Source organism: Drosophila obscura, unplaced genomic scaffold, assembly GCF_018151105.1.
Source record: "Drosophila obscura isolate BZ-5 IFL unplaced genomic scaffold, ASM1815110v1 contig_186, whole genome shotgun sequence".
NCBI lineage: Eukaryota > Metazoa > Arthropoda > Insecta > Diptera > Drosophilidae > Drosophila > Drosophila obscura.
Genome location: NW_024542774.1, coordinates 6,873,719 through 6,885,923, shown reverse-complemented (window position 1 = coordinate 6,885,923; position 12,205 = coordinate 6,873,719). Strand labels below are relative to the sequence as shown.

Genomic DNA, 12,205 nt, shown 5'->3' with positions numbered 1-12,205 from the left:
TCTAGCTCGAAGATGCTTTTGTACGGAGGCTCGTCCAAGCATAGTCACAACAATGGTAATCAGTTTGTTGCCTGCAGGTGTTATTTTCACGCCCCCCCAAAGCAATGCGTGTGCATGTGTTTTCCATCGACTATGGCGAAAACTTTGGTGCGGTGGTGTGGGGACAAACCCTTCTGGCATTTTGGCATAAATATCCCAACCCACACAAAACAGCGTAACGACAATAATTGAGCAATAAGAATAGTGACAGCCGTCCATACGGCGGAGAAAACATTTTCCAATTAAGTTTTCCACACAGTTGGAAGTGTAACATTAATTTGCATTAGAATTGCATTTGTTGTGCACATTTTTGATTAATTTATATTTGCAAAAACGTAATACGATGCAACGGAAGTGGAAATTTAATACGCTGTGACTCCGATTCCTCCCCCGCCACACGCTTGGAGTGTCGCAAATAAGTGTAAAAGTCGCACACAGCAATGGTAAAACGAAACTAAATCTGAATATGGAAACCCACAAAACCAACAAAAAAGCACGAATAATAAGCACCCCAACGCGGTAGATTTCCACATATCCCATATCCCACATCCAATCGGATGGAATTGTTTATAGAAGCGTATTCCCCAATCCTGCGACAAATAATTAAAACAAATTTAATGAGTATGTTCCATTGATTTTCACCCTTACGAAAAGCCTTTCATCTCACCACACCCCGTCCACACATCCGTGCTGTTGCATGTGGAGTAAATATGGCGATGCACATACGATATACATATACATATACATATATCAGCGAGTACATCCCAATGGAAGGACAAGTAGATCATCAGGCAACTACGGACGCGTACTGTTTTGTATCAAACCAATTATTCCATTGAAATCTGTTGCATCTGTCTCTCGCATTTGGGTGGCCTGCGCAACAATGTCACATCGAATATTGCCATTGGAATTATTATGATAAATATTTGCGCAGATTTTTTGTGTGGTAGTCTCCATAATTATTCATAATTATTGTGTATTTGACTTTTGGTCTGTGCAAATTAGATGCTTAATTGCTAAAATATATTTTGATGCATTAACTCTGAATTAAACACACTTTAAAGTATTCGTTCCTGTGGCATGTTCCCTGATCAAATGGATTGTGGGTGTTGCTTTCTATTGAAGGCAATATTGGTGGCAATTTGCTTTTTAAACATGAAAATATACGAGCATGTATGTATGTATATCTATGTAGATATATATTTTTATATGCATTTCCATTTTGCATGAAAGTTGTGTGAGAATTTGGATTTTTGTGCATTTGACACGTTTGGCACGGCCACGTTCTGTTTATGGCGCTGTTAGTGGCAAGTCGAGCAGCAGCACGAAGGTGTCAGAGGGAGTGAGAGGGGAGGTGGAGGAGGTAAGGTGTGATGCCAAAAAAAAGTGTGTTTTTTTTTGGCTATATTGTGGCATTCGATGGAAGAGAAGGCAGCGATACAGAGGGATACAAGTGGGATGCCGAACCGTTTGGAGCTGTCATCAAACATGCAAACTGCATTCGAGTAAATTGCCAAGTGAATGGAAAGCCGCTGCCACTTCCCTCTACACCTGCAGTGTGGCAACCACCCACCCACTCAGTGCCGCTGAATGGAGACCAAAAAATCAATCAAATGCCTTTAACCAATAGACAGAAGTTTAACTTTTGGAGAAAGAAAGAGAGATTAGATTGCATCCCAGGCGATGTCGGCTTTGGTTTACGACAAAGTTTACAAATCATCAAGAAAAAGGATACTCCAAGGAGCAACAAAATGCGGGTAATAATATCAGGATAACAACACAAAAGGGCTATGGGGATTGCGATCTGTTTGCTGCTTGACTTTCAAGAGCTCCCTCCTGGGATTTCGATCAACAAGCTAGAAAAAATGCATCCCCTTCCTCCCCCGCCCGACTGGCAGCAGTGAATTTTCCGAGTTTATTGGTTTGGATAGAGCAGGGGGCATGCAATATCCCGAATAACTTGTTCCACGCATATCCAAAAACGCCTCACCAGGGGGGCTGGGCCATACTTTAAGCCAGGCTGAAAAGTTTTTCCACACACACACACACACACACACATGCATAAAAAGTGGAAAGTGAAAAACGAGAAGTGAAAGGCCAGCGAGTGAGTGAGCGAAGGAGCGGTGGGGAGGAAAAAAGTAAAATTGCTGACAGGAAACTTCCAATCAGAAATGAATTACTTTGAAGTGAGTTTTGCCACAAGGGGGATGGAGTGGAGGGGAATGTGGATGCCACCGCAGTGTCAGGTTTAAGCAGCCATGAAATAACATTAATTTGTTGCAAATTCGTTTGCCACAAGTTTTTCTAAGTTGAATTAATTTGATTAGCTTATCGTCGTTTCAAAGTTGCGACTATATCAGGCTACGGATCGGATTCCACACTCCACTGGGGAGTGACAGAGAGGGGGCGGTATTGGCAGAGTGGGCGGGGAGCTAAAACAACGTCGAAGACGACGACAATTCAAATTTAATTAGATTACATGAAATTTATGTGGCAATCAACTTAAAAAAGCAGAAGAGCAGCACACCAAATGTCTAGGAAGTGGGTGGCAGGGTGGAAAATGCAAATGATATAGGGACTGGCAAAAGATACTGCCTGCCACTGCCACTGTTCCCACTGTGTGTGTGGACTCATTTTAATAATAATGAACTCCTCGGCTCTCTCTCGCCCTCTCTCTTTGTTGAACTAAATAAGTCAAATAAAAAGAGTGTATTTCTGCCTCCGTTTAGGGGATAGCTACCCCCCATAGAGGGGGTATCCACAAAATAAGGGGACCATTGAAAATGTCTCCCAGAATTTCTCATTTCATTTCCTAAAGTAAGGGCAAATAATTTTCGTTTATTTTGTTAATATTTTTACGGCAAAAATGCTTGAAATTGATAAGGCTGCCTTTTGTATGTGACACACACATGTGGAGTCTTCTGTTGTGTGTGTAAGGAGGTGGAGAGGCTGGGGACAGGGGGACCCCAGTGGGTTAGCATTGTTAGCAGCCCCACACTCACACACACAGACACAGTAAGAGACGGAGAGAGAGACACAGTTCCGACCACAAGCATCGCCACACTTCCTTTGGGTCCAATTCTATAGAATGATTCCACCGAGGAGCGACTATTGTCATACACTATGCTTAAAGAATATATTATACTAAATTGAAACTCATTCTTATAGCAATATTGGATATGTGGTAGGAAGACATTGAAAGGCTTTCTGTTAAGAAAAGATATAATAGGATTAAAACTTCCTGAATATTGGTAAATGCAGAAATAAAGCTAAATATAGAATAGATGGCGTATAGAGAATATGGATTATACTACCTCTACACTTGAAAGGGTATCTAAAGGGAATAAACCAAATCCAGAAGGAAGCCATACAAAAAATTGTTGAAAATACAATATTATAATTTTTTCTTTGCTAAACACACACACACACACACAGATGGTGGAGGTGGAAGGGCTGTGCACCTGCTGCCTCTGCTGCATATCTATATCTAATGATTATTTGTTTGTTCTGTTTGCTGATTGCCGCCTTCTCTCTACATTTGTTTGCCTTCTTTCTCCACAGATTGGATGAGAGTCTCTAACGTCATGGTATGAAGGAGCCGACGAACACTTTGGATGAAATTGTAAGTGCTTTGGCTAATCAGTGCCATCCTTCTCGTAGATTAAGGAAGAATCAAGAGACACACAAACAGACCTACTCGAGCCCCATGTACATATATCTGTGCAGACCTACAAGCCATATCCACCTCTGAATCCCATCTGAACTGTCACATAATCTACCGGAACAGCATTGCCAACATTCGAGTCCAGGAGTACGAGTCGAGGGGAGAATATGTGCGAATAAGCTACCCCAATGCAACGGACACATAATGAAAGTAAAGTGGTGGGCCATGGGATGGTATGGGGCTACCGTGGGGGAGCGGAATAGGGTCTACTGGTGGGGCCAGTGTTGCAAGAGTAGTTGCACGCAGTTGGCGCTTGTTAAAATGAGAGAAAGAGAGACTAAGAGGGAGAGAGCGGGGAAGAGAGTTAGTGTGAAAAAGTTGGAAATGCAAAGCCATCTAAATAAAATGTCAGTCCCGCAAGTGGCGGCAGGTGGCGTCACCAAAGAGAAGTAGAGAGAAGAAATAGACGATAGGAGAAAGATAGCGAACAGAGACAGAAAGAAAGAGAGCGAATAGAGACAGACAGACAGAGAGAAATAATAAGGCGGGGAACAGAGACAGAAAGAAAGAGATGGAATAGAGACAGACAGAAATAATAAGAGAGGGAACACTGACAGACTGAAGGGGAGGGACATGTGAGGGATCTCCAAAGCAACGACAAACAATAGTTGGGTGTTAAGTGTACGGTGAGGGTGATGGTGAGGGTAGGGACTTCAAAGTAGTGCCCCAAAAGTGGAGTTTTGCTTTCAGTTAGCGGACAGGGGAGGGGCTGGTGTTTGGTTGGGAGTGGTTTGGTGTGGACGAAGGAGAAGGTCCAAAGGAAGTCGAGTGCTTGTCAGAGCATCGCCATGTCAAGCGGTAATTGTTATGTAAATGAGTTTTACAGTTTTTGCTTGGCCAAAAAAGGTCACCCAAAGAGTCAGTTCGAGGGAGACAGAGAGACAGAGAGAGGAAGAGCGAGTGACAAAAATAGGCCTTGTCCCCAAAAAAAAAACAAAAAACTTCACAGCCAAGTCAAGTCAGTCAGCAGTTTTGGCCGCCGATGATGAGCAGAGGATATCCTGAACAAAAAAAGTTTTGTTTGGCTTTTGTTTCGTTTTGTCGTTGCTTTTGGTGCATGCCACTGTCCCTCCCCCTTCCCCTTCCCCTTCCCAGCCTGCTTTACCATTCATGTCCTTTGTGTGCAAGCCAAGCTCTTTATAAAATTGCAAATCAGTTTGTAAGTCAACGGCAACGTTGTTGTTTTTGCCACTTTGTAGCATGCCTCGAACGCCCCGCACCCTTCCACCATCTGTGCCATAACATTTTTGTGGTGTAAACATACGAATGGCTATGACTGTATTTCAGTAATAAAGTTGCTCTCTTCTAACCATTACTTTCTGCGGCGGGACAGGACACACGACACACGACACAGAAGCAGGAGGCAGGAGGCGGGAGGAAGGCAAACACATTGTAAAGTTAATAACCGTTTAGGAAAGTTTAAAGCGGAATGGAATTAAGAATTCCTTTTTCTTTCTCTCTCTTTGAAAATATTTGTGGGGGGGTGGAATTGACCTTTTTTTGAAGGGGGTGCTGGATGTTTTCTTTGGTAGATTATCAAAATTTGTGGATAAATCTTGTTGGGCAGAAAGTGTGTGTGTGTGTGTCTCTTTCTGTCTCTTTCTGTCTTTTGTATATCTGCGGAAAACATACCACAGCAGAGACTACGGGGGTAATTGCTTCTCTTTCCAGAGCAGAGTATCCATTTTGGGGGAATTCTTTATTCAATTATAGTAATTATCAATTTACAGTGGACAGCTCTGAGCTAGAAACTCCCTATCTCTCCGCAGCAGAAGCTTAATTCAGTGGCAACACCTTTGATAGATGCATCTTCATGATCTAACCATTACTCCATTTCCATCCATTTCCATCCATTTCCCCACAATTACACAATTTAATCAATTATTGAATTGAAGCCAACATACATCTCCCTTTTGGCCAATATGGTAAACGTTGTCTACTGCTGCGGGGCGGCTCATATCGTATATGGCCAATTACTAGACGAATGTACCCATGTACATACATATGTATGTATGTATGTACATCCAATGCATGCATTGGAAATGGCGTGGCTTACTCCGTAGACGAGGGACGAACAGCCGCAGGATATCCCAACCTTCAGCAATATTTGTGTTGGCCCATTTTCTTAAGTGCAACGTCAGCTTGGCATTTCTCAACATTTTGTTGCTGCTGCTGTTGCTGCTGGAGGGACATACTCGTACAGTTAAATGCCAGGCGACGCCAGGCCATGGGGGCCAGGGGCAAAAGACAAACATACACACAGAGATAAAGTGAGAAGGGTGAACCCACCCAGGGAGCATCACGCACACAGATGCGACTCCGAGTGGGACTTGAATTTTTAATGCAAGACAGGGGACAGAGGTAGAGCCGTAGTGGCGGAGTAGGAGCAGCATATGCCATTGCCATTCTCAGTGGCATATTTACATTTCGGCTCAATGTCAATTGCTTTTATAAATTAATTTGCAAAAAGACAAATGTTCCCAACACACACACACACACACACACTCACACCAGCAAAAACACGTACTTGCACGCTCTTGGCCGAAAAAAAAAAACCAAACACGCCTTTTGTTTAGAGGCCATTACGGAGGAGCCCGTGGGCCGTTGTCCGTGGTCCTCTGTTTAACTGCCAGTGTCAGCTCATGTGGAGCTCCTGCTGACCTGCCCGCTGCTTGCTGCCTGTGACATTGTCTCCTCTCTCTGCAGGAGGGTACACATTGTTAGGAGGCGCCCTCCATGTATGAATGCCTGCGCCCGTGCCCGTGCCCGTGCCCGTGCCCGTAGCCGTAACCATGCCCGTACCTCAGCTGGCGTGACAGGTTGTTGTCGTTGTTAGAAGTTTTTGTTGTGTGCTTTTGTCTCTTGGTCCACTCATTGGATGGGGGAGGACGCTGAGCAGCAGCAACCACCAGCAGGAGCAGCAGCTGCCAGTTGTCGTAAATATTTGCGCACAAAAGTCGGCAATGATTTGCTGCACACGCACCCACGCACACATACAGGACAGGACTTGGCCGAAACTAGCTAACACACCCACTTCCCCACGCATAATGAGAGAAAAAAAGACAGGCTAACCCCGGCTTGGGCGTGAAAGGGGATGGATGGATGGATGAAGTATTATGGCAGCTAATTTGCGCAGCCGAATGACAAGTCAAACCATGGCAATGCGATGCGATGCCATGGCACAGTGCACAGTGCACAGTGCACAGTGGGGTTCGAAGGCCTCAAGTTGTGTCGCCAAAAGTCAAGGGTATAGCCCCAAAACAAAAGAGAGGAAACTCTCAAGGATATGCAATGAAATTGGAGAGACTATTGACTAAAATCCAATTAGGAATTAATTAAATTTCAATTTTGAGAGCTTTAGCAGCAAAAGCATCTTAAATATAAATATGTATGTGTGTGTGTACATTGTAATTCTGATATCGTTATGGGCCTGATAATAATAGCCGAGAGATATTCAGTTGCATTCTACTCCTCACGCACACACTTTAGGCAGAGGCACGCCGCGTGCATTACTTGTCCTTACATTTTAGTGGGTGGGGAGGGGGGGGCACAAGCATGCAGACTTCCGTATGGTGGGCATGCAAGTCGTGCAAAAGGCACGACAAGACACCCACCACCCACACACGACAGCTGCATTGCTTCGGTTTTGCCTTCGTTATTTCATTGTTTCCCTTCGTCCTTTGGCTTCGGCTCCGGCTTCGTTTGCTGCCTAACGAACTTCGTTAGCGCTGGTTTGGTTCGTTCGTTTTGGCCATTGAAAGCAGCGGCAATTCTGCCTTCTGGCTCTGCGTTCTTTGGTGTTGCTGCTGACAATTTTGCCACGGCTGCCACTGCCACTGCTGCTGCTTTTCGGTTTCCATTTCAGTTGTGCATTGGCTGGCGGACGCGGCAGTTCGACAGTTTCCGGTAAAAGCAACGCAACGCAACGCAAACGTAGCGCGTGACTTAACGTAACGTAACGTAACGGCGGCAACGTGGTCTGGTCGTGTCGTCTGTGTTTTTGAGGCCTCCCTCGTATTTTGGCGCATTTTTGTATCGTGAGTTATTAAAATGCGATAAAAGCCAGTGAATCGGTAATAAAGCGCTTATCTGTGGCCGCAATTACGACACAAAAAAAAAAGGGAAGAGACAAGAGGGAGCGATACTGGAATGAGAGAGAGATCAGATCAGATGCGGGGACCCTTGAACGTTCAACATTTGGCGGTTTTTTTTTTATTCGGGTGACAGCCGGCAACCATACCCGCTGACTGTTTCTCCAATTACTTGTCGTGGGTGTGGCGCAGGGCAGCAGGGGCGCAGAGAGCTGGGTAACTGGCGAAGTCAATTGTGTGGCTGGCCCCCGCATCTGTTACAAATGACAAGGGAGCACTGTGTACCCCCTCGCCCACTCTCCCAATCAGCACTCCATGGCCCCCAAAGAGTGTGGCGGCTCGTGCCATCAGTAGCGCCTAATATGTGTGTGTCTGTCTGTTTTAGTTAATAGTTGTCTACGTGTGTGGCATATTACACAAACACAACTACACGCAGAGAGACATTAATGTGAGACAAGACCCAAACACACACGGACGCACCTTTGCGGGTGGTGACAAGAGCGGGCGGGGCGGGGCGGGGCACAGGTGTGTGTGTGTGTGTGTGTGTGTGTGTTGGGAGGGATCGTGTTTGTTTTTCTTGGCTTTTAGCTTCCGCTGCGGGCTATCTCAAAAAGCATTCAAAGTATCTTTCGGATGTGCCACTTGACGTGTTTCGATGTGTCTCTTTCTCCGTGTCGCTTTTCTCTTTCTCTCACTCTGTGTTCTACTTTTGGGTGTCTATGACATTTAAATCAATAACGTCGCATGACGACGACAGCAGCCCCCTCTCTCCCACTCTACCACCCTTCTGCTCTGATCTCACAGGGCGATTTGTGCAATTTGTGCGGATTTGTTGCATCTTGCAACCTCAGCCTCAAGTGACGTCTATCGCCTACCGTCGGAAAAAAGGTGACTGCTCCCAGCAGTGGCCATACAACCAACCATCCCATAACCCCCTCTCATTCCTGTCTGCCCTGAATTCGCTTAATGAGCGCCGCCTAGCCGCAGATACTTATTTAACGCTCATACGCCCCGTTGCACGCCCCCTCTAGACGCTTTCTTTGCCTCGTCGGGGGAGGGGAGGCATTAGTGGATAAAGCCAAGGCCAGGCGGCTTTTGTTTGCTAGGAGTAAAGCGGAGAGGTGGTGGAGGAGGGTGATGGGCTGCGGATGAAGTAGTTCACGTAGTTCTGCAACTGCAACCGCTCTCCCACTGCCCCTCTCTATTTCTGTGTGGATCCCTGCCCCATTGAATTATGATTCTGTTTGGCTTAATCCCATTTGTGACTCTGTGGCACATTTTTAATGAAGATGACAGAGGCCCCAGCCTCCCCTTAACGCCTCAACCCGCACAGCCTCTTACTATCACAAATAGTTTGTGGCGTTTTAATTTGTAAAGTGTGCAACATCCGTGTGTCCAAGTGTCCAGCTAAAGTTGCCCTAAGCTGCCACAAACTCGATTTACACTGCCACAAGTGCCACAAAAAAGAACAGAGCTGAGAAAGAGAGAGAGAGAAAGAGACCGAAGCAGGACAACATTTTAATCAAATGTGTAAAAACTGTTACAGCTCCGCCTGCACCCTTCCGCCCTTCAGAAAGGGAGCAACCCAAAGTTTGCGGAGTTCGTGCTGGCCATTATCATCATCTTCATGCTCCTCCTCTTGGCCATGGCCAACACAACACAACACATCCTATCCAGCACGGGCCATTGGCGACCACGTCTCTCCACCCATGAATTTGTTAATTAAGCTTAATGTGCAATTAAAGCTTCTAGGAATGTGAACCCCCGAAAAGCTGATTTAATTTGCATTTCGGTCAAGGGATATACAAGAGTGAATGGTAGAGTGGCATGGGGCATGAGGCATGGGGCACAGACGACCTACCTTCGAGTGTGAGTAAGGCGCCAGAAATTAGGCTAAATGCCTGCCACATTCGCTGGATTTACAAGGGGCTTCTTCCTTCACCCTTCACCCTTCCACCTATTTTCTTTTTTTTCTTTTTGGGGCACAACATTATCTTATGGTCGTAAATTCAACCCATTTTTTGTGGGCGGCTCCATACACATAAGAAAAGCCTATTAGGAGCGCAGGTAAATTTCCCAGAAGGGTCGTCCGGCGTTGAGACGGAAAACTTTTGCTTTATGCGGATGGCCCCAAGAAGTGTCCAGAATGTGCAAAGGCAGAGAGAAAAGATGATTCTGGATCGCGCTGGATTCCACTAATCGATTTGTTATGCCATCGTAATATATTTTAGATGGTTCCCTCTCGATTAGTGTGAATTTCTTAGATGAATCTATCATGAATGGCGTCCACTTTCAAATGGTATTCCCAGCACTTGCATGTTTCTCTTCTACATTGCAACCATTCTCGTATCCATATGGCATTATTATCCACTTATCATACTCCAATTGCTATATCCATTTGTTTTTCCCTTGCCTGATTGAATTACAGATCTTATCCTTTGTCCACGAACTTGTCCAATCGTGAAATCCCATTGCTGGACCACAGATTTCCATCATGCACCATTAATGGGCGCCTCATTTGCCCCCACTGTGCATTCTTTGGGATTACTTTTCCAAGCCTACGTTGTGGCTGGTCTCCCTTTGCCGCTGGGATCTGTTGCTGTTGCTGTTGGCTCTCCTTCTGGCGGCCAGAAGTCCATTTGCTCTGCTCCGAGCCCTCTTTGCTAATCTGTCCATTGTGAGACATTGAAAGGGGGCGTGCAGTCACGGCCCAGCCACGCTCTAGTGTCCCCCAATGGCACTTCATAACTGTTCTGTGCTGAGAGTGGGAGGAGTGGAGCTGCATGGGGAGCGTGGGAATTTACGACCTCAGTCAACACTCATGGTTAACTCTTGGTCAATGGGCAGCAGGCGGCGGGGTTCACGAACTTCAATGGCAAATGGCACACAGGTTGTCTTCCAGCGATGGGGTCGGAGTGGCAGTGGGAAGTAGTGGACACTGAGGTGCGGCATCAGTACGTATTATACACCAGAGAGAGAGAGAGAGAGAGAGAGAGCAGCTATCCTATCCTTCACGATTACTTAATATTAATGACTTCCAGCCTGTGTGTGTGTGGTCGGTGAGCCAATGCCAGGCTCTCCACTGACCTTCTCAACCACCCCAGCCCCCTCTCGGCCACCTCTTCTTGCGATCCTTGTGCGCTGATGTCGCAAATCTCTGATGCTCTCGTCGATGAAAAACTTTTCTCGCTTTGGTCTTTTGTAATGAATGCCCTTTTTATCTGTATTAGTTATATAAGTGTAGAAGTGTGTGGCTATGTGTAGGAAAGTAGTTTGCATAGAAGAAGAGGGTGCCCCAAGGCTTTATCTTGGCCCATTGTGTTCGACAGCAGCAGCAGCAGCAGCCACCTCCACACAGCAGCTGCTTCGGGAGCTGGGGAATATTTGCTTAAGCTGATTTAACTACATTAACTTGATTAAATAAGTATTAAGCAGTCAGAAGAGTGGCGGGGGCAGCAGGGAAGCAGGAGCGGATTGGCTAGATGCGGGCCTGCGGGTCATCTCCTGCTACGCGTACTGTTTGTTGGTGTGGCATGCCTCCTCTTAGTTATTGATTGATTTCAAATTACAGTCAATGTTGCCCTGATGTTGCTACCAAATGCTGCCTCGAGGGCAACGCAGCTAAAAAGAGTTCAATATCAAACCCACCCACACCCATACCCACACCCCCTGCCTGTCAGTCCCTATCTCTGCCATCTCCTGCTCCCCCGTCCCCCTCCCCTGCAGCTGTGTTTGATGTTCGATGGAATGTGGTTCCAATTGTGGTTCCAATGAAAACGTTTAGAACAACAGAGCAACACCATCCACGATGCTGTGTGTGTTGTGTGTTATGCGGTGGCATATCATGTTCCCTGATTGTTGGGGGGGCCACACACACACACAACATAGATTTACTTCGATGTACATATGTATATGTATGTATATTACACAAATAGTTTTGATTGTCACACGCTCCCCAGCCCCAAACACAGAGAGGCGGGAGGCACAGACAGAGACAATTAGAGTGTGGTCTATGGAGGGCAGATTTGCCAAGTAATTGGCATTCCCCGAGCGTCAAGTAAGACCACCCCAACCCCCCAGTTCAATGCCATGGGAATCTAAGAAATAGTTGCCACAAATTACGGTTTCTTGCTGCTGCAACGATTCCCTCGAAGGGAAGTTGCTGCTGCTGCAAAACAGAAGTGGACGGAAATGGAAAATAGAAAATTTAGCTTTTATAACTTTATTTCCGCTCATCTTTGTAGCATCACTTACTCCACACTACCCCCCTCTCTCACTCTCTCTATCTATCTCTCTCTTTCTATCTCTATCTGTCTATCTCTCTATCTCCTTCTCAGTTTCTATGTTTGTC

General features: G+C 45.9%; 1 protein-coding gene across 1 annotated transcript in view; it reads left to right on the top strand.

The window, feature by feature from the left end:
• LOC111074032 (apoptosis-stimulating of p53 protein 1) overlaps nt 1-12,205 on the top strand; it is a 35,273-nt gene that overhangs the window by 10,912 nt on the left and 12,156 nt on the right. Inside the window, exon 2 of the mRNA XM_041593016.1 lies at nt 3,601-3,661. Within this exon, the coding sequence (XP_041448950.1) occupies nt 3,629-3,661 (33 nt within the window). The 5' untranslated portion in view covers nt 3,601-3,628. The remainder of the gene's footprint in view (nt 1-3,600; nt 3,662-12,205) is intronic.